Source organism: Lynx canadensis, chromosome C2, assembly GCF_007474595.2.
Source record: "Lynx canadensis isolate LIC74 chromosome C2, mLynCan4.pri.v2, whole genome shotgun sequence".
Classification (NCBI taxonomy): domain Eukaryota; kingdom Metazoa; phylum Chordata; class Mammalia; order Carnivora; family Felidae; genus Lynx; species Lynx canadensis.
Window position 1 is genome coordinate 93,170,893 of NC_044311.2, and position 23,305 is coordinate 93,194,197.

Below are 23,305 nucleotides of genomic sequence, written 5' to 3' on the forward strand. Positions count from 1 at the left end.
CAGGCCTTCAGGCTTCTCTCAACGTTTATTTATTTTTGGGACAGAGAGAGACAGAGCATGAACGGGGGAGGGGCAGAGAGAGAGGGAGACACAGAATCGGAAACAGGCTCCAGGCTCTGAGCCATCAGCCCAGAGCCCGACGCGGGGCTCGAACTCATGGACCGCGAGATCGTGACCTGGCTGAAGTCGGACGCTTAACCGACTGCGCCACCCAGGCGCCCCCAGGCTTCTCTCACAGACACAACACCTGCTGATGAACACAGGCCTGGGACTCACTGAACAGCTCAGGACAAGAGGCTGCAGGTTGGGAATGAGTGAGGTGGGAAAGACAGGGATCCTTAGAGATAGCAGTGGAAACATCCAAGAAGCTAATGAACTTGGGTGCGAGCATAGACTCCCAGATGGTCCAGCCCCAGTCACCTCTTCCCCTCTCCCACCATGACACTAAATCCCCAGACCACAGGGCCATTTCTAAGGGGAGGGTGATCTCGCCTTTGGACGGGTCCAACCTATAGGCCAGTGCACTCTTCATCAAAGTGTCTATGTGGCTTCACTCTCCATGCTGGGGAGACCCTTATCCCCTTCCTGAAGAATGCCAGGCAGCATTGTCGGAGGGGTGGTTGTGCATTCCCCGGGGAGGCAGGACCTGTAAGGCATTGTCAGCTCTCAGCCGTATCCATCTATCTAGCCCCAGGAATGGCAGCTCCGAGGGCTCTGGCTGCCCCACGGAGGCTCGTCCAAGGGGCAGCTGCTCAGCCATCCGTGATGCTGAACAACTCCCGCATGAGGGGGGTAGCAAAGGGGTGTATGTCCTGGATGCGAAGCAGACGCTGGGTGTGCTGGGCGTTGATGCTGCGGAGCTCGGTGAGCATGGCCATGATCTTCAGGAACAGGAACCTGCAGACCAGCCAGAGGAAAAGTTGCGGGTGCAGCCCACCCTTGTCCCCATCCGCCAACCCTGGGACTGCTTTGAAGTTGCACAAGTTTGGAGCTTGGATGTTCTGTTAATCTCAGAACATCTCAGGCAAGCCAAGAGATAAGGTTCAGTTGAATTCCTGAAGCTTCCCTTAGTCTGTGGAAGAAAAGGGCAGAAAAGCCTTGGGGGGATTGAGGTGTGGATTTGCACTCTCCACTTGCCCTTAATGCATGGGGCTTGAGTCCTTGTAGACAGACATTTCCATGGGAAAATCCGGGCATTGCAGGGGCCAAGTACATAAGGCAATCTTGGGGAGAAATCACTGCCTTGGCTAATGGCTGTGGGTCAGGACCAAATGGAGTAGTTGTGGAGGCAGGGACTACAGGCTGCCCTGAAGATCCTTCCTGCATCTAGCCTGGTATCCAGTGTCTCAGACAAACCTTATGCCTTAGTTTCCACATGATGCCTCCTGGCTCCATACAGGGGAAGACCAAGCAAATCTAGACCTGGTCACCCCCAGCATCCCAGATGCTGAGCTCAAAATAAAGTTGAAGCAGGCCAAGTAAGGACTTGAGGTTTTAGGCTCAGCCAGCATCCCCAGTACAGGCCTTCACCCCTCAAGGCCGAGGCCTTCGGGCACCAGGTCATGGAGACTGCTGAGGGGATGGAAACCCCCATCTGGTGAAGCCCTGAGCTTTGCTTCCTCCTTTGCTTGTGACCAGAACAAACCAAGAAGTTTCCTACCCTGTTTGCTTGGGTTTGTTCCTAGAGGTGTGGGCCATGGACTTATCCACCCGGGGCTAGCTCCAGATCCAACCCAGCTGGCTCTGGACCCTGAGGCTCCAGTCCCTCGCAGGACAGTGGTGGCACCCACTCCATGGGGCTATTCTCAAGATTAAAGGTGACAATACATGTAAACTGCTTGGTACCAGGGCTGACACTTCTCAATACAAATGTATTTCTTATTATCATCATTATTGTTATCCTGGTTATCTTTATTATCATTGCAGTTCTTGCTGGCTCCTGCTAGAAGACCCCGTAGGAGCCTCAGGAGAATTCCTGGCTGTTCCCGTCCCTGGCTGACAGGAGCGTAAAAGGGCAGATGTGAGCCAGGGAGCAATGTCCATGGCTGGGCATGGCCTCTGGCCCTCCTCAGGTTTCTCTAGTTGGGCTGAAGCTCAGGCTGACTGGGCAGGAGGCCTCACTGGAGGTCACGGAGCAGGGCCCCAAAGCCCCAGCAATCAGAGGCTGCCCCAGGAGTGGCTCCAGTCTGCCCTCCCAGCGAGGCCTGGGGAGGGGGCGGGGCGCTGGAGGATGGGGCTGCTGAAGGGACCCCCTCATACCCTCCCTGCTTGCTGCTCACCGGTGGGCAGGCTGGGGCCGATTGCACTCGATGTAGGCCTTCAGGGCGATGGCGAATCTCTCCTGCAGCTGGTCCACCACGCTGCGTTGTACCACACCAGGGCGGTCTGGTGGGGAGGGGAAGGCCGTGTGGTGCCAGCAAGACAGTGGGGGTGAAGACAAGCTCAGTTCCGCCCAGAGAGGGCAAAGTGCCAGCCAACCACCTTCCAGAGTCAGAGGCACCCAGGCCAGGAAGTAAGGGTAGCACTGGGAGGGCTATTTATCACCCCACCGACCCATGGAAAAACCAGCCAGTGTCCCGGTCCTGGCCAAGCAGCAACTGGGGGGCAAGGCCATTCATTGGTTGGGACCCACCCTGGGGAGGGTGGGGGATGTGGGGGTTGGGGGTGTTGCTGCCTCCTATAGCTAAGCCGGGGGGGGGTGTGAGCAAGTTGGGGGGAGAGGGGGTGGGGGCGGTGCGGAAGTGGCCGCATAGGCCAGGTGGGGTCATCACCTGGGGAGAAAAGAGAGATGGCCTGCATCAGCACATACTCCTCCTTATGCAGCTGCAGCTTCTTCAGCATGTAGTGGAATTTCAGCACGGGCTCCAGGAGAAGCTGCTGGAAGCCACCTGTGGGTGAGTGTGGCATGAAGGGCAAGCAAACTCCTCAGGAAGCTGACCCAGACTTCCCCTCACCAAGGTCTTGGTTCCAAACGCCCAGATCCTGGTGTGGCTCCTCCCCTCCCCCTGGGCTGTCCTTCCCTCCCTCTGCCCTGGGGGCAGGCGTCTGTCTGGCACCTGCAGTGTCCTCCAAACAGTAGGACAGCCGGCCACACTCCCAGGTTCCAGTCTCTGCGTTGAACACTGTGTTGAATCTCAGTTGGCACAGCTCAAAGGTGGCCCCCTTCAGCAGGGAGATCTGGTCTTCGATGGGCAGGTCCCTGGCAGCAAGGATGGGGGGCGCCAGCTTCCACACGGGGTCTATGGGCCAGCCCCCTCCCATCATGCAGAAATCCGGTAGGGGCAGGTAGCAGGGGCCCTGGCCCCATGAGGAGTCCTGGCTTTTGGATTGCCTCCACTCTCTCCCCTCACGGCAGCTGAGCAGATCGCTCCTCTCTGCCACCCCCTCCAGTGCATGAGTCCCATGCAGCAGGAATATTTGCATCTTGCTGTCTGTTTTAGATTTAATTTCTGCCACTTCTCTCCAGGCAGCCTGGATGCCGCAAGCCCTGCTCCCAACACTGATACGGGCCTAGCCACAGTGGCCACCTCTGACATTCCTGGATAGACTGACACACCTCCCAATCTGAGAGGCCCACCCCCCAGCTCCCCATTGAGGGCTGTTCCCAGTAGGACCCCAAAAGGGAGGACAGTCAGGCTGGCTCTTGAGGGGGCCCTTGGCCTGGCTTTGGTCTCATCGGAAATCCAGTCCCTTGTTTTTTGCACCACCTCCCTTCTTTTAGATCCATAATTTCAGGAAGTTGATCCTATTCTCTCGAGTCTCCCAGTGCCTGGCTCACGACCTGGCAAGCAGCTGGCTTTGAACTCTATACTCTTTGCTTCCAAATCTGGCCTCTCTGATTAACTGTGACCCTGTGCAAGTTCCGTGACCGGGGTAAACCTCAGTTTTCTATTTGTAGAATAGAAAGAAGGTGATACTAATGTGTACCTCTAAGGGTGACTGTGCTCACAACTGTGGTCACAAGAAATGGCAAGTAACCTCACACCTCGATGTTACATCGTGGGTCATCAGATGTCAGTGGGGATCTGCGAGATCCACACATGGAAGTAGGCCTTTCTCCCTACTCGACCTAATTTGCTACAATCTGACCGGTGGCCACCCCATTAAATAAGGCCTGCATGTCACCCACAGGGCCACAAGGGGAACTGGTGGGGTCCTGGAATATGACCTGCCCTCTGCCTACTGATGGAATCAGGGGCTTCTTGTATGTGTGACTCAGCTGTAGCTCACCAGGCCTGGCAAGACCAGTGCTCGGACTGAAGAATATGCCTGTCCAGACCTGACAGACTACATATCACGGGGCCATGGTTGCCACCACACCAGACGGTCCCAGGGGTTCTTGCCAACCTCAGTTGCCCATCATTGTCCCCATACCTAGCTGTGGGGAGCCCAAGCCTTTGGTTCTCAGGACCACCCCTCTTCCTCATGACCTTCACAACCTTCTCTTGGTGTCTGTTCCTGTCTCTCCCTTTCTCCCTCTGGACTTCCTTCCCTTTCCTTCCTACTCCTTCTTTGTTCTTGAACCATCAACTTGAGATGGCCAACTCCTGCCCTTTTGCGGGGCAATAGGGAAGAGATTTACTATCTGAATGCCTACCATGTATGTGCTGGCTGCTCTTAAGATGTTTTCTTATTTCACACAACAGCCTTGCAGTGGGCGTTATTAGCAGACGAGAACGCTGAGGCACAGTTGGGTTACATGGCAGGCCTGCAGTCCAAAGCTAATGAGCCAGAGGGTGAGGCCTCCACTTCCCAGCAGTACCAGGTGCTTCAGGCCGGGGGGGGGGGGAGGTGCAGGGCTGGTAGAGATAAAGGAGGGTCTGTGGGCTCCCAAATGCAGAGGGATCTACCCTTCACCCTTTGAACCTGCTAGCCACTGCCTGCTCCTTTCCACACCATTCACCCAGCTCCTGTGTCCTACCTGAAGTGGGAGATGACTTTGGCAAAGTTAATGATGCCCTTGAACATGTAGGTTGACATGTCAGCCATGTGGGGCAGCAGGGAAAAGATCTCTTTCCCACTGCTGTCAGCTTGGGGTCTGTAGTTCCAGACGCTGCCATCTTTCCCCCGCAGCCGCAGAGAGACCTTCAGTGAGCACAGATCCTCCCTGATCTGGCTCCACTTGGCAGCGTCCTCCCCCGATGGAGTCTGCAGAGATTCCGGAATCCCAGGACCGCTGCTGAGCACTTCTGGCAGCTGAGACAGGAGCCAGGAGGTGAAGAGAGGACAGGAGAGATGGCATGTGTTCTCCCAAACAGGTTTCCACACAGGCCCAGAAGGTGTGCACAGCCACAGCTGCAGCCTGAGAGGACGCACAACAGCAGGTACGTACACACACACACACACACACACACAGCACTTGTTTCTTCTCTCTGGGCTTCTGCTGTCGGGTGGTGCACTTTCTCGATCTGCCTGTCCATGTTCCCTCACATCCTGTCTGGTCTGGAATGAGTTTGCTCTCTTCCCAGTAGAAGGTAAGGGGTCTCCACCTATGGGTGTGTTCCAAGCATGCCTGACTTAGGAAGAAGGTTCTGGGAGCTACAGATAGAAAGAACAGATTTCTGGGGCGCCTGGGTGGCTCAGTAGGTTGAGCGTCCGACTTTGGCTCAGGTCATGATCTCGTGGTTTGTGAGTTCAAGCCCCGTGTTGGGCACTGTGCTGACAGCCTGGAGCCTACTTTGGATTCTGTGTCTCCCTCTCTCTCTGCTCCTGCCTTGTCCACGCTCTGTCTCTCTCTCTCTCAAAAATAAATAAAAACATTAAAAAAAACAGAAAGAAAGAAATAACAGACTTCTGGGGCCACTGACTTCCAGCTCCCTGAATGGAGCAGGCCACCCAAAATACTTGTGAGCACAGAGGAGGAGGGGGGCACTGGGATCAAACATGGCTAACGTTGCTGGGGTCACAAATGTTTCTTAAATCTGTAAAACCCGTTCACAAATGCCACCCCCATGGTCCTGACCCTGTCCTCATAAAGCCCTGAATGCCAACAGCCCTGGGGCTACTCAGCTTTCCAAAACTCTATTTATGGCTCAGACCCAATTGCTACCTGCTGTGGAGGGAGAGAAAAGAAATTCTCAAACCTGAACTTGTGTCAGAATCACCTAGGGGTTCCTGTCAAAACACTGACTGCTGGGCCCTCCCTCAGAGTTTCTGACTCAGCAGGTCTGGGAGGATCTGAGAACTGGCACTTCTAACAATTTCCAAGGGACACTGCTGCTGTTGGGGCAGGAGCCACTCTTTGAGAACCCCTGGGCACAAGACTGGGGTTTTGAAGAGCTAGCATAATGGCTGAGCCAACTGGAAATCCTCATACCCGGAAATCCTTGAAGTGGGAGAAGGTGGTGTCAAAGGTTTTCGTCTGAGCATCCATCAGCTCTCTGATCATTGTCTGCTGTTCCTCAGTCAGACTCTTGGCTTCCAGGGGCTGAGTGCCCATCCGTTCTCTCTTCTTCCTCCTGATCAAGGCCCGCCTCTGCTCCACAGCCGCGTCCGACATGATCACTGCGGGGATAACCAGAAGCAAGCGCAAGCACCTGCTAGAGCTTGGCTGCACTTTGTGACAGCAGGAGGGGACGTGCTGGTGACAAAACCCCCGCCTTTCCCAGGCTCCCCTGCTTAAGGGGAGAGAATGAGGTGTAGCTGGTGTGCTGTGCACGGCAGTGGGTTTTGGGACAACGCTGTAGAACGGTGGGAAGAACTCGGGCCGCAGAATCAGAAGGTGCTGGGTTTGCACGACAGCTTTGCCATTTACTAGCCGTGACCTTGAGCAAGCTCCTTACCGGCTCTTGGCTTCAGTTTCCTTCTTCATAATATGGAGTGGCAATGCTCACCTCACACCATTGCTACGATGAGGCATTGGGTGGAAAATGCCTAACAGAGCTCCTGGCACGTAATAAGTGGTCAGTGGCACCTGATAGTATTTTTTTTCTTGGTGGATTAGATACCAATAAGACTCCTCAGAGTCCCCCAAGGTATCTGGGTCTCCAAGACCCTAGCGAGCTGGGGCCACTGCTTAGCAAGAAATATCAACTCCAGCCACTTCCTATGTAGCCTGGAGCCTTAGGGCCTTCCGTGGATTTCTGGAGCCCACTTATGTGTGCAGAGCAAAGATGTGGGGTTGGTGTGAGGAACAGCAGGGACAGCCAGGGGAGAGACTTGCTTTCTGTCCACATGCCCAGGGAACTTGTCCCCTGAAAGAGGCTGCCTACTCTGTGACGAGTGGAGAAAAATATACACTAGAAGCTTCCAGCCTTTTCCCGATTAGCTTTGAACTCAGTGACCTGGGAACACAATTATAACACCAAAGCTTGGCAGGTAGAATGAGAGCATCCTCTGGCACCTGTCTGCAAACAGTTCCTCTGTAGGACACCAGGTTTGGGAGGCTGATGGGCACCCGCTGCTGGAAGGTTGGAGGTCATATCACACCATGGGTCTCTGACTTCCTTCTCCCAAAATCACCTTGCCCAATTTTGCTAAAACACCATTAGGACACTTATGAAGGGGACAAAAAGAATCATGCAAGGGCACCTGAGGGGAGCGAGGGGCATGAGATGCCCACCACACCTGCCGGAGCAGAGAATAAAGATGCCCTGCACCCGTCAAGTCCCTCCGGCAAGGGCCCGTGGTGGTGCGGGCAGATGGCCCACAAGCTCTGCCCGACTTTGCCTGCGGCACCCAGGCCACGTGCTGACACGTGCACGCTCACGGTGCATGTCTGTACACGTGCTCATACACGTCCCCACGCTCCCTTCCTACTTGCCCCCCCACCCCGGACTCAGTGCCCGTGCACCCCAGCCCACACCCGCCCAAGGCACTTCCCGCCACTCACTCTCCTTCTTCATGCCGCTCTCCAGGCACTTGCGGAGGCGGCAGGCCTGGCATTGTCTCCGGGTCTTCTGGGTGATCTCGCAGGCGCCCTTCCGAAAGGGGCACCTCAGCCGGGTGTTGCGTTTCATGGCTCTCCTGTGAAAGAACAAAGAGCAAAAGGTAGGTTCGGGGAATACCCAAGCTTCCCAGGCTGGGGGGCTCCAAGCTACAATCCGTACAACGCCACGTTAATTTCTCGCTGGAACACGGGTGCCCTTGACGGGCATTGGCCACGCCTCACCACGTGGGACCTGAGAGCAGCTGAGGCTTCACCACGTCAGCCCCAAAGCCCGTACTTCTTCGCTTGGGAGATGCGGAAGCTGCCTCAGGGCCTCCCTGGAAGTCCCCCGCAACCCCCGGTGCGTTCTGGCCCCCCACCCACGACATGCTGACTGGCGGCCCATCTTAGGGATCCTAGGGTGGGTCCTGGCTCTGGGGTCCATGTCCATTCACATGTCCGGCCACCAGGAAGAACTCTGCAGAGGACCAAGGCAGGCTAGCTGTCCTGGGAATTCAGGAGGGTCCTGAGCGGGCCCCTGGGTGGGAGCTGCTGTGTACATACCTGGCCCTGAGGGCAGACTGGGAATCCCTCCTCACACATTCTCTCTCTGGCTCTGCTTTCCTGGTCAGCTGCTCTTCCTCCCATCTGAGCCCTGCATGGAGCTTCGGCCTCAATCTTTCTTCACTTGGAACAATGTGAGCCCTTCTGTCCAGGCCTGTCTTGCTCTGGCCTGGAACTTCTTAATCCTTAATTTTTTTGGACCTCCCCATTTCCCTGCTTCTAGATGAGATTGCTTTGTCCTACTCTTCTTTTCTTTTATGCCTTTCTTTACTTAACAGTCACTCCCTAAAGCTGGTTTGAGTACTTGCAGTTTGGCTTTCCTCTTTTATGAACTGACTCTCCATTTTATTCAAGAACACATGGAGAAACAAAGGCATATCTTAATGAGAGGGGCCCTTTCCCACGTAGGGTAGGAAGATGGAAGATGAATTCCCCTGAGATAGTCATGGCTCTCTTGAAACATTAGGAGGCTTTTGAATGGGCCACTGCCCCACACTCCCGGGAGATAGGTCAAGCTGAGGCCCTGAAGCAGTGCCCAGCGGGTAACGCAGAACCCCATCAGACATGACCCAGTGTCGGAGGTGACAGGTGGGCAAATGCTGGCAGGTAACTACCTGAAAAAGCCCTTGCATCCTTCACATGTCATGACATTGAAGTGGTAGCCAGTAGCCTTGTCCCCGCATACACGGCAGATTTGGGGACCCCCATCTCCCTCAAGTGTGCTGATGGCAGGCTTCCCAGGAGCTGAATCTGCGGCTTCACAGTGCATAAGGGCAGCATGTTTCCAGCTTTCTCCAGGTCTCTCCTCCAGGTTGGCTGCCGGGCCTCTTGGGCTACAAGTGAAAAAACCACAGGGAACGAAAGGGCTGGACAGAGACATGCTGAGGCAGTCCTCACTGTGGTCGCTCACATGTGGTTCTGTGGACCCAAGAGCTGACCCCAGGTGGCAGATTTGGGGGTGGGTTAGACTTGTTATCAAGAGAGATGTAACCATGGCATTGTGTATACAATAATAGGGCCGTGGCACGTTGAGCAAGCACAATGGAGAGAGAAGGGGAAGGAGAAGAGATGAGAAGGAAAAAGAAAAGGCTATCTGGGTTGAATTACAGAATATACTAAGATTAGGAGCCCATGATCTGGTCAAAGGCCCATAGAACAGCCCACTTTCTGGAGATGGTCTGGGACTAGGGAGACCTGAGGGAGACAGTCTCTCAGGCATGTTGTGGCCCAAGCTCCCAGAGAAAGCTTAAAAGCTGTGCAGAAAGAGGGATTTCAACTGAGTAACCAAGCAAATGGGGAGAAAGACAGAGAGGAGCCAAGCTCAGGAAGCAGGAAGAAAATGGCCCAGGTCCCAGTCTAGCTGGGACATGAGTGAATAATCAAAGAACTTGTACCCATTAATAGAGCTGTGTTCAAGAGGCTCGCCCCAGGCAGCTTGCACCCGGACAGCGTGACTTGGATTCTGTACTTAGAATGAGCACAGAGGACGGTGAGCAGAAATGGGGAGCTGTCCCGTTCACGACTCTTCTCAAAAGCTTCTCTGCGCACTGATTCTGAAGGGCTGCCACACCGCAGATGACGCTGCCTTTTCTAAACCTCAAATAAAACCTTAGTAAAATTTTAACACTCGAGGGGCGCCTTAGTAAAATTTTAACACTGGGTGGCTCAGTCGGTTAGGCGTCCGATTTCAGCTCAGGTCATGATCTCGCGGTCCGTGAGTTTGGGCCCCGCATCGGGCTCTGTGCTGACAGCTCGGGGCCTGGAGCCTGTTTCGGATTCTGTGTCTCCCTCTCTCTGACCCACCCCCGTTCATGCTCTGTCTCTCTCTGTCTCAAAAATAAACATTAAAAAAAAAATTTCAACACTCGAGTTTCTGTTTCCAACAGCATGACAGATGACAGCAAGCAGTTTCACCTGTAAAGACGAATTAGAAATTAATCTGTCCTGCAGCCCCGACCCTCCAGAAAACTGCAAATAAAATAGGCTGACAGAAACTTGAACTGAACCGGTGTGCACAGAATCTGCCCTGATTTTTCAAATCATAACCCTGACCTCAAATGGGCTTGCTGACAAAATGTGTATGCAGAGCGTTCCCAAAAACCTGAAGCCAAGGATTCGATTTAAAGAGCTTTTTGGTGGGCAGTGTTCCCAGACACCCTCAGAGGCAGACACATTCCTCCTCTCTAGAGGAACCACTTTCCACCCAGGCACAAAGAATCATACAAGTAGTTTTCAAGAAATACGAGCAAAAACTCACAAATCATGAACCAGAGACGAACACAGCAGCCTGAACAAGAGCCAGCAAAAACAACTTACAGCAGAATTACACGTACAAAGAATTGTTCGCAAAGGGACAAAGGGGAGGAGGCTTTTACTTATGCTGTGTCTGACTGATACATTCTCCAGTTCCGTAATGAGGGGGTATTAGGATTAATGCCAGAGACTCATTTCAGAGCATTTGTGTAACTTTTACTTTGTTTGGCCTAAGCTTACTGTTAACTAGACAGATCTTGTACATTCTGCAGTTCAGTCTCTCATGTGATCAGGAAGCCCCAGTTAGAGACCCTGTGACAGCTATGCTCCCAAAAACCTATGCTCCCCAAAACCACCCCTCCTGGGGGCCACACCTTAGTGCCATCCTTTCCTGTGAGGAATCCGGGAGGGCCTGTGACTTGCTTTAACCAGTAGAGTCGTCGGAAGTGACACTGTGCGAGTCCTGGGCCAAAGCCACAAGGCCTGGTAGCCTCTGCTTCTGCCCTTTGGGGAGCCCTAACCCACCATGTGAGAAAGTTTAGCTACGCCGCTGGGGTGATCACCCCCTGAAGGGACCATGCGGAGAGGCCATGTGAAGAGGGAAAACTTTGACACGACCAGATGACAAAGACCCAGCTGCCCCAGCCTTCCAGCCATCCCCATCAAGCCCCAGACATTTGAACAAGCGCTTGTGGACGTCCCAGCCTAGTTAAGTGTCCTACTGATGTCATATGGAGAACTCCTGACTGAGCTCTGCCAACACAGAATCATGACAGAAAATAAAATGGTGGCTGGTTTGGGGGAGTAAGTTTTGGGGAGGTTGTTACATGGCAAGAGATAATGGAAACAGAACCCCTAGAGTTTTGTTAGAAATAGATCTGACCTGGGGTGGATGGGTGTGCCAGCTGATGCCTGCAATTCTGTCCCTACTCCCCCCTTACATCAGTCCTTACAGCATGGTGCCCTGTAGACAGGAAAATTACGATAACTTGGTGACTGGTATGTCAGCCACATCTCTCTTTCATGTGAATTTAATAAGACTAATTAAATATGCAGTTTCAATTGAATCCAGTTGTGTTTGTTCTGGGCGTTGCACCTGTTCCTCCATGGCTTGGTAATCTGAGCATGCTGGAAAATGGTGCTACAGGGAAGACAAGTCTGAACTTGGGGAGAGAGAAAGGAAGGAGAGTGATGCATCCCAAGGCGACAGTGGAGGGAAATTCTAAAGGAAACGTGAGTTAAGTATCTGCTATGGAAGGAGCAAGAGAGACTTCGGTTAATACTGGGACCAGAAAAGAATCCCACAGAAAGCTGGACATGATGGTCTTGGATTCACAAACAGGAGGGAAAGAGTGGACTGGGTGCCCTGCTTCTGTTGAGAAGAGCACCATGGCAGTTGCCAAAGCAGGGCATTCACTAAGTTCCCAGTCCAGCGGTTCAGAGGCTCTTCCACTGCCCTCCATATGCACCCCCGGAGCTCCGCCTCCACCAGGGTGTCCCTTCCTGCACGTCCACACGCTGCACTCTGCTCAGTAAGTGATTCTCCAGGGTCACCGTGTGAGACACGGGCACCATCCTCTCCTGCTCTTCCCTGGCTCCCTCGCTGGTCCGTGAGCAGAACCACCCAGCTAGGACAGACTCTGCCCAGCTGGTGTGGAGGAACGTTCACCAAATTCTCAACTTAGTCAATGGGCAAGCAGAGGTGGGCAGTAGTTAGATTATGTGGGGTCTGAGGCTTCTACAACTGGAGGGGGTCTTCTTCAAGAAAAAGAATACTCATTGCAAATACATAATTAGGTACCAAAGAGAATATGTATCTGTGAGAAAGATTAAGAAAGGAAATCAAAATGAATTACAAATATTAATATTGTCCTTTGTGGGAAACAGAATAATGGCCCCCAAAGATATCCAGGTCCTAATCCCTAGAACACGTGAATGTGCTTCCTTATATGGCAGAAGGGTCTTTACAGATGTGATTGAGTGTACAGACCTTAAATAGGGAGATTATCCAGAAGTAACCGTGTGGGCCCTATGTAATCACGTGAATCCTGAAGATCAGAGATACTTTCCTGGGTTTGGTCAGAGGAAGAGATGTGACAGTAGAAAAGTGAGCAGTGAAGTCTCTGCCGGCTGGTCTGAGATGTGGTCTCAGATGTTACATTGCTGGCTTTGAAGATGGAGGACGGGGCCATGAGCCAAGGAATCTGGGCAGTCTCTAGAAAATGGAAAAGGCAAGGAAACAGATTCTCCCCTAGACCTTCCAGAAGGCACCAGCCTGACAACACCTTGATTTTCAGTCAGTGATACTGACTCTCGACTTCTGACATCTGGGACTATAAGATAATAAATTTTGTATCAGGCCACCAAGTTTGTGGTAATATTGCAGCAGCAATAGAAAGCAAAGTATTCCCCTCAAATAACAACGATTTTGTAATGTCATTTTTTATACCAAGAACAGAAAGATAATAAAGTTTTTCCTCTAGCATCACTGGTCAAAATTTGCTTTTTATTATGATAACTATTATGATAATGGGAAAATTTTTCATCTTCCCATCTAGCTGAGGATTGTTGTCAAACTTAAGAAGACCTCTACCAAAATTCTTTCGTATAAATGTTCATATAGGGAAGAATTTTGCACGGTCTAGGTTCTGGCTCCACACATTTCAAACCTCATTCCCCTCCTTTAGCCTGTGCTGGCCACCTGCAGTGATAGTGGACGAGCAGCAGAGTGGGGCATTCCTGGGACCCATTGCTACACTGGATGGGTAGCAGTAACTCAACTTCACACGCAAGTAACCACCACCATGTGAATACACCCAAACTACACGTATCCCCAACTCAGCTGCCCCTAAACTAATCTCCAATGAGCCCATGGCCAACTTCCATCAACCCCTGACTTCAGGGGAAATAGGACAGTGGAGTAGAAATCGTCTCAAAACAACCATGCTTAAATATCTTCCTTTTGAAAATGTTACAAAAACACACGACTGTGGGAAGGAGCCTATGTAAGTAAGGGGCCCAGAAGTTTAAGCTTCATTAGCTAAAATCAATCTCTTCTCTGGTTCTGTTGCTCCTGTAAACTAAGCTACACAACTTGCTGGTGTCTCCAGGAGGGACCACATCTCAGACCGGCCGGCAGAGCCTTCGCTGCTCAGTCTTCTCTGTGTTACAGGCTGATGCTGAGGTCAGGCCCAAATGTCTTGACAAAAATGGCAAAACAGGAAGTCTTCAGAGAGGCCCCTTCCATTGATCGGGCACAGTGGGACTGCTTCGCCTGTGGTTGACCCTCTCCTGCCTCCCTGCTGCACCATTAACTCTTTAATCTTCTTCAGTGACAAGGATTGAAGCTTCTGTTTCTGTCTGGTAACTCTGAAGGGGCAAGAGTGGACTCTGGCTCGAAGAGAAGGGATTGGCAGCAGTGTGGGACTTAAAGTCAGATCTGGGGTTTTGAAAGGACACCCACTAAACAACTTTTTTTAAGCACAGAGATCAAGGAAAGCTTTTGGTAGAAAAAAGCATTACCCCCTCCCCTGTCCCCTCACATCAGAAGAAGATAAGATGTGTCAGATAAAATGCCAACATTTGTGAGACAATTACATGAGAAGAAATGATGTTGCAGACAAGTATTCACAGCCTCCCATCTCTGTCCTCATAAAGGAGACTCCTAAATTCACCCAGCCTGACCTCGCAGCAAGAGGATGCTAAGCAGGCCCACCCCATTCACAACACCCTCAGAGGGGCTCCGGGTTGGACCAGGTCCAGGAACCTGAACAAAGGGTCCATAGACTTTCTGGGTGCCTGTGAAGGATGGGGTTACTGCTCTCTCTCAGGGACAAGTGATCCAGTGACCCACTGAGATCCTCTCCTAGTGACACTGAATGCAGATATACAGACACAGCAACTTAAAGGGCTGACTGACTGGGCTGCTGACAAGGGAGCCACCGTATTCAAAGGGTATCAAAATGTTGCTAGAACAAATCAGAAATGAAGTAAATCATAAGCTGTTTCCTTTCCTACTGAGGTCATCATCACCCTGAGGCAGAGATTTAAGCACTCCTTGACCGTGCAAACTAGTCCCTGTGGAGTAATCGGGGGCACTCGTATGCCTGTCACTCTGGGCCACTGCAGCCAACCACCTGAGGAGAAGCCTCTGGACAACCCTGAATAACCTGCTAAAATTGGCAGACAGAGTCAGAAGCAGAATCATGTGTGGTGTAGGGCTGTTTTCATGGAATGAGTAGAATATTATCGAAACACTTAAACATGCCTTCTAAGAAGTTGTCTGGTTTGGAACATGGCACAGAATAAATTACTTATTTTGACCATGAGGTACGTGATACACCTTCTGCATCAGAAAAAAAAAATCACTCACCAACAAATATATGAAAAGATGCCCAGCAACAATCGTTAGGGAAATGCAATGGGACCTCACTTTACACCCATTAGGATGGCTGCTGTCACAAACCCAGAAAATAACAAGTGTGTGGCAAGGGTGTGGAGAAATTAGAACCCTCGTGCATTGCTAGTGGGAATGGGAGATGGTGCAGCCACTGTGGAAAACAGTATGGTGGTTCTCCCCAAATTAAAAATAGAACCATATGATCCAGCAATTCCACTTCTGGATTGAAAGCCGGGTCTTGAAGAGATATTTGCACACCCACGTTCACAGCAGCCTTATTCACAACACAGGTGGAGGCAACCAAAGTGTCCACCAACAGATGAATGGACAAACAAAATGTGATATATACATATAATGCAATATTTTCAGCCTTGAAAAGGAAGGGAATTCTGACACAGGCTACAACATGGACGAACTTTGAGGACATTACGCTAATGAAATAAGCCAGTCACAAAAGGACAAGTACTATATGGTTCCAGTTGTACGAGATACCTAAACTAATAAAAAGCTAACCTCATAGAAACGGAAAGTGGAATGGCGGCAATGTATAGGCATTATAGTTAATAATACAACATTGTTAATGTAGTCAGTTGGCTAATAATACAGTATTATTTATTTGAAAGCTGCTGGGAGTAGATCTTAAGCATTCTTACCACACACGCACACGCACACACACACGCACACAGAGTTAATTAACTATGTCTACTGTGTGGGGTGATGGATGCGTTAATTATTCCGATGTTGGTAATCATTCTAAAATGTATATGTATAGCAAATCATCACGTTGTACATTTTAAATATATACAAATTTATTTGCAGTTATTTCTCAATAAAGTATAAAAAGGTAGGAGAATGGTTTGCCGGGGCTGGAGCAAGAGAGGAATAAGGAGTTGTTTAAAGGGTAGAGTTTTAGTTTTATCAGATGAAAAAAGATCGGTTGCACAACAATATAAATATACTTAACATTACTGTACACTTAAAAATGGCTAAGACAGTACATTTTATCTGTATTTTACCATAAATTTTTAATTTTTTTTTCAACGTTTATTTATTTTTGGGACAGAGAGACAGAGCATGAACGGGGGAGGGGCAGAGAGAGAGGGAGACACAGAATCGGAAACAGGCTCCAGGCTCTGAGCCATCAGCCCAGAGCCCGAGGCGAGGCTCGAACTCACGGACCGCGAGATCGTGACCTGAGCTGAAGTCGGACGCTTAACCGACTGTGCCACACAGGCGCCCCTTTACCATAAATTTTTAAAACAGCATCACTTGTGGGGCACCTGGGTGCCTCAGTCTGTTAAGGGTCAGACTTCAGCTCAGGTCATGATCTCATAGACTGTGAGTTTGAGCCCCGCATCGGGCTCTGTGCTGACAGCTCAGAGCCTGGAGCCTGCTTCCGATTCTGTGTCTCCCTCTCTCTCTGCCCCTCCCCCACTCACGCTCTGTCTGTCTGTCTCTCTCTGAAAAATAGATAATAAAAAATTTTTTTAAAATAAATAACATGGCTTGTCACTAAATAAATGTTGATCAAATATTTAACGAATATTAAAAGGGAAGGCCAAATAGTAGACTGATGTGAGTGGCCACATATCTCAGTCCTGCTTTGCACAGGCAGCCCTGACACAGAGAAGGCAGCTGTGGAGCCAGGCAGGGCCGTGAGGAAGCAGACGGCAGGGGCAGAGATGAAGCAGGAGGAAAGGAGTTAAAGAAGTAAAGGAAAGAAGAAGCAACAGTAGTTAAAAGCACTACAGTGAGAAATAAAAAGATAACCAGGTCACAGTCCAGCTGCGCTTGAGCTTGAACGAGCCTGGCTTTCCAACCACATTGGAAATCGGCGACAGTTAAGATAAAATTTCTGCCTGCCTTGTCTTGTTCGTCTGCTTCAGATTCCACGTTAAGGGAACCCAGAGCACGTGCATATAATTTCAGAGCAGGTTCCCCAGCATTAAAGTGAATACAGATCACCTGGGGAGCTTGTTAAATGCACGTTCTAGTCCCTGGGTCTTGGGTGGGCCCCGCGCCTTCTTTCCCACAGGCTCCTGGATGCTGCTGGTGCTGCTGGTCTATGTCCACACTTGGAGTGGTAAGGACCTAAGAAATCCAACTAACCCAGACAGAAAATCAGCTGGACACAAAAAGGACACGATGGAGAAGATGACTGAGCGGAAGGCAGAGGGTATGGCAATTCAAACATTTGGGGGGTTCTAGAAAATGGGGGAAGTAATCAAACACACATATGAAATAACCGGCCTTGTAAATTGTTGTCTAAAGTCAATATACATTTGGGGGTGAGACAGCTCCTTCCAAGGAAAAGGGGGTGGGGAGGAGGTGAATATACATTTAATCTTCAAATGAGTCAAATCAAAAAGCTTTGGAACTAGGTCGCCAAGATTATGGGGAGGAAAGCGTGGGCAACTTGGACTTGAAGCCAAAAGGAGTCTAAGTGGAAGGAGAAAATGATACAGAACTCATGATTTTAGGGATGGAAATTATTGGAAGCAGCAGGATTATAGTACACATGTGTTTATGTATAATATATCTTATGTGTGTAGATATATGTATCTATACACATAAATGTATAAAATCAGAAATGTATGTATGTGTGTGTGTATATATATCAGAACTGGCCAGAGGGTAAAGAGGGGAAAAAGCAGGTAAAGGGAAACTTACACAATAATTGGGTTTCTAAGAAATTGACAGTGAAGCTTACAAACTCTTGGCTTTATTCGGTGAAGGGAAAAGGTAGAAATTTTATTAACTCCTATTACACAGGTTTTGTTGTTACAAAGTGAGGTGCCTGTGAGGTAAGCAGAGTGAGGTCTTTCCACAGTTGAGCAGGGCAAGACAGGTCTTACTGTCTACAACTGAGGAAACTGGGGCTGTATGTCCAAGGGCACAAAGGCAACAAGTGATTGAACTTCCTTTTCCCTTTATTCTGATTCTTCCTATAGTGCAAATGGATACACTATGTACTATGTAAGTTACATTTTTTGTCACAAAAGTCACCGGGATAAAATGAGATCATATAAAGTTTTTTTAAAAATGGATCAAATATTGCACAGGACTCCCTCCTTGGCCCTGACATGGGACAGGCACCCAGAAGGAACTTAGCAAAGATCACATTACACGAATTCAAATATGAAAAGTCAGCTGCCATCTTTAGGTGGCCATAAATGAAACCTGGCTTTTGTTCTTCCTGGGGTACAGTCATCAGATTCAAGCTGTCAGAAAATTTGTTCCTAGATACAGATCAGGGTCAAGAGCTGGTATCAGCCCAAGTCAAAAGCACACCCTGCACCATCTTCCAATATTTAACAGGACACAATGACCTCTGATTGAACTGTGTCTTACATACACGTGCAATGTTCTTATCGCCTAGGGTTTTATAGTTTGGCATTCATAGAGACCCAGGAGAATTGTTTCATACATTACATGAACAATTTGGATATATCTCTGTATCTTAATTTCCAGTTGGATATTGTTATTTTGGTGTTTCACAGAAGTTTAGAAGGTATGGCAGGTGGATGAGGAGGTATTGGGTGATAGGGAACTCTTCCCAGTCCCCTTCAAATCATACCACTTAGAAGGCACCACACACACTCCTGTGTCAAAGAGTCCGACAGAGCAGTCTCCAAGAAATATGAGTCCACACATGAAATAAAAATGAATTAAAATCAGAAACGTGACAAAAAACCTAAGACCTCTAAAGGTTTATGAATGGTACCCTTAGAATTGTGCAGTGTACTACTCACATAACTGTATACATCATCCCTAAAACTATGCTTGGTCTTAACTATTCCTCTGCATTGTTCTGGAAGGCCAAGAAAAGGCAATACGACAAAAAAAAAAAAAAAAAAAAATTAGGCCTGGCAAACTGACACATTAGTAAGCAGGAAAATGCTTAATAAATAGCAAGCATCAGGGTGTGGAGGAACAGTATCTATCATTCCCTGCTGGTGGGAGTATAAATTGGTGCAGGCACTATGGAGGGGATTTCACAGTAACAAAAATTAAAATGCACATAATCTATGTATAATACATATAAAGTTAAGGAGGTAGAGCTACATACGGATGTGGAAAGTCTCCATATGGAAAACAGATATGAAAAGTTTGTTGAATGGAAAAATAGAATGAGAATAATATGACAACAAATGGCTTATTAGTACACATATGTGTATGTGAATGCAGAGGAGACTAGCAACAAATACCCCAAACTAGTTATAGCAGTTACTTTTGGCTTAAGGAGATGAGCTTTATCTATGCTGATTCTTACCTACTTACTTACTTACTTATTGTTTCAAGTTTTTACTTAAATTTTAGTTAACATATAGTGCAATATTGGTTTCAGGAGTAGAATTTAGTGATTCATCACTTATATTTAACACCCAGTGCTCATCACAAGTGCCTCTCCTTAATGCCCATTACCCATGTAGCCCATCCTCCCCTAAAGCAACCCTCAGTGTGTTCTGTATAGTTAAGAGTCTGTTTTATGGTTTGCCTCTCTTTTTTCTCCCTCTATGTTCATCTGTTTTGTTTCTTAAATTCCACCTATGAGTGAAGTCATAAGGTATTTCTTTCTCTGACTTCTTTTCGCTTAGCATAATACTCTCTAGCTCTAGCCACGTCATTGCAAATGGCAAGATTTCATTCTTTTTGATGGCTGAGTAATGTTCCATTGTATGTATACCATACCCTATTTATCCATTCATCAGTTGACGGACATTTGGGCTCTTTCCACAATTTGGCTATTGTTTATAATGCTGCTATAAATATTAGGGTGCATGTGTCCCTTCAAATCAGTATTTTTGTATCCTTTAGGTAAATACCTAGTCGTGCAATTGCTGGATCATAAGGTAGTCCTATTTTTAACTTTATGATTCATCATTTTACAAAGAGTAAGTAATCATGTGTTACATCCATTTAAAAAGCTATTACCTACTAACAATAGTTTAATCAGTTTTGTGGTTGTTTATTATGTTTGTTCCATAATAATTGAAGAGTAAGTTGATAGTTTGAGACTAGGAGTTGGCAAACTTTTCCTGTAAAGGGCCAGATAGTTAACATTTTAGGCTTTGGGGGCTATACTGTCTCTTTTGCAACTACTCAATCCTGCCGTCCTAAGGCAAAAGCAGCTGTAAGTGATATGTAATTAACGAGCATGGCTGTGTTCTAATAAAACTGTATTTACAAAAATAGTTGGTGGTTCTGATTTGGCTTGTAAGCCATAATTTGCCAATCCCTGGTTTAGACTGTTCATTATACAACACATATTTTTCAAGTATATTTTAAAAATGAGTATTTTCGGTATATGGAAAAATTAATCTTTCCTATTAGATAACTAATTAAGTAGTAGCCTCTGGGGCCTTGCTTAGAATATTTGGACTCTGGTCATATCATTAGAGATCAAAGGCCCATCCCAGTGGAAATAACCCAGTCACCTCGGCTGTCTTGGTGCTGACCGTTGACTTTCCCAGCAGCAGAGCCTCACAACCACCCCATGTAGGAGTGGTATAGTGCCTGTCACAGCTGACTCACTGAATCAAGGTTCAGTGGCCTCAGAGGTGACTCCTGACCATCCCCAGATAAGGTATTGTCTTAAAGCCTCTGACTATAGCCTCAATCAGGATGGGCTGTAGTATGGGAAGAAGGAGGGCTTCTACAAGCACATGTAGGAGAGGTTTTTGTCCTGTGGGACAAGGTGTGTACTCTGGCAAGTAAAGGTAGAAACCTCACTGGCCCAAAGCCAACTAGGCCCTAGGACTGGGTAGGGGTTTGGAAAAGCCCCTGGGGACCCCTCACTGAGGTGGTGAGGCCCTACGACTCCTGCTGCCGAGTCTCAGCCTGGTCCCAAGGGCTGCCAGTTCCCCCAGTGGCCTACAGGAACAGGGCTGAGTCGTTCCCAGCTCCCACAGTCTCCGCACCTTGGTATTTTCTGGATCTGGAGACTCCAGCCCTGCAACGGAGAGGGGGCTGATTGTATGTGTGACTCATCATGGCTGATACAAGATTGACGTTTCCACTGTGATTATTTCTTTGGGAGATACTTGCATGATCAGGGAGCATGGTTAATGGAACTCTGTATTAAATGATTATCTTCATGTTTTTTTCCATCCTGGAAATGTGAACAGCAGCAAGGCCAACGGGATATACAACCCTCTCTGATGCTGCTCTCAAATGTTAAGATACAGTTGTGCTCCCACACTTCTTTTGCAGAGAGCTGGGGGGTGGGTGTGCAGTCTGCCCCCAGCAAAAGAGAAAGAAAGAAATCCATACCTGCTTGGTGGCAACTTCTTTGCTGTGACTTCTCCTTTGGGATCCACTTTGAATAACTAGGAACAAAGGATCAATCAAAACCTCTGTACCCCTGAAGTCGCTGCCTTGGTGAAGACTGGAACATTACCTTAAAATTATGCTTTTCGCAGTAGAGCACAATTTGCTTGGGCAGAGGCTGTGGCTCCTGTTGAAGGTAAGGCAGTGCTTCCTCTTCCCTAGTTATGGGTTATTTCCTAGGATGTGAGCCAATCTTGTCTCTCACCTACATTTCAGTCCAGGTCAGACGTAGGCTCTGAATGGCCCCCATCTGGCACTCCTAAGTCCCAAGTCCAGAGCTCCAACTAGCAAATGAACCTACTACCGTATTTACTCTCATTATGTGCCCCTACTTTTTTCTCTCTCATGTCTTCACTGTAAAGCACAGGAGAAGGTGAGGAATGTTGCTAGTGTCTGCTTTGTCTAACTGATTCTGAGGAAATTCATGCATCTGAGGGTGTCTGTGCTGTACCTCTCGGGGAAAGTTAATTCACAATTAGATCTCCTAACGCTTTGTCCTTTGTCTAAGTAAGCCACCTTCCTGGACATTGTTACTTGGCATGAAAGTGAACCAAGTACTGGATGATGAGTGAGGGCCAGGTACTGGATGATGAGTGAGGGCCAGAATGTTTATGTAAGAGAGGGACACACAGAGAGAGAAGAAAAGGGAGGAATGAGGGGTTTGAGCCCATAGCAGGGTGTGTGACCTGCAGCTCCACCTCAGGACTGATGGCCGACCAGGAGCCACAGAACGGCCTCGGAGAAAGGGTCCAAGGCTCTGTCCTCCTCTGGGCTTGGCCAGAGCCAGCAGCTCCTCACCAGTCCACCTGATCTTTCATGTTCCCTGGCAGCAGCCTGATGGCATTCTAGCTCTCAAGGGAAAAGAGCAGACAAAAGCCTAAAGCAGTGGGTTTCACAAACTATGTTTCTTCTACTTGCTTTGTTTTAAAAGGTGTTTTATGACTGACGTGGAGAGTAGACCAGGTACGTGCTTCTGACAACAGTAAAGCTGGGTCATTGGGGGAGGAAGAAGGGGAGAAAGAGGAGGAAGGAGGGGGAGCTGATCAATTATATGGGTAGGGATAAGAACTGGGGATGTCCAAACAATTATCACAGACTTCCTGGGTAATTTGGACTTCTTTATACTTATTTCTGATTTAAATTATTTTTATCTTGAATTAGATGTTTTAATCAAGCTCTCCTGAGATAAGAAAAGCAAGAATAAGTATGAGTCTGTTTTCGTTTTTTAGTTGGACTGGTTTCTTCTCTTCCACTCAACTTTCCCCTCCTAGGAGTGAAGAGGATTGGAGTCTAGGGTCAACATTCATCAAGGGATTCCTTGCTTTGCTCTTCCCAAGAAAATGCAGAAATAAGATGGTGCACACATCTCACTGTTAGTGACCTTCAGCCAGCAGTGGTGAATAGGACCCATGGTCCTGGGGACTCCTGTCTTCCACTCCAGTTCCTGTCTGTCCAGGGGATTCAGCTAGGGCTGGGGAGCATTGGATTATAAATCCCACTTCTTAGGAGGTTGACTTGAGTCTTAGACAGGGAGGACCTAGAAGGGCTGAAATACTGGATTGAGTTCCCAGTGGAAGCAGCCTGTCTAGTGTGCCCTGGCAGCTACATTCAGGGCCTGGTATCCTGCAAAGCTATGACCAGTGGGACACAACCACAGTGGGTGGGAAGACTGAAAAGTGTTAGGAACTCATTCCAGGAAACTTTGATCTCCAAGTTTAAAGGAGGCCTTTCTGGGAGCACAGAGTATTTCTAATGCAGTGAAAATACTCTTATATGATGCTGTAATGATGTATACATGTCAATGTACATATATCCAAACCTATAAATGCACAACACCAAGAATGAACTCTAATGTAAACTATAGACTTTGAGTGATTATGATGTGTCAGTGT

At 48.7% G+C, this 23,305-nt stretch overlaps 1 protein-coding gene across 1 annotated transcript; it reads right to left on the minus strand.

Annotated features, from left to right (window-relative positions):
- Positions 1-228: 228 nt before the first annotated feature.
- NR1I2 (nuclear receptor subfamily 1 group I member 2) lies at positions 229-22,824 on the minus strand. The gene is made up of 11 exons (XM_030328453.1): positions 22,785-22,824; positions 22,212-22,264; positions 21,357-21,412; positions 9,046-9,264; positions 7,832-7,965; positions 6,317-6,504; positions 4,922-5,196; positions 3,057-3,199; positions 2,772-2,888; positions 2,280-2,385; positions 229-897 (listed from the first exon to the last, which is right to left on the minus strand). Exons 1-11 carry the CDS (start codon positions 22,822-22,824, stop codon positions 753-755), a joined length of 1,476 nt encoding a protein of 491 aa, XP_030184313.1. The 3' UTR covers positions 229-752.
- Positions 22,825-23,305: the final 481 nt, after the last annotated feature.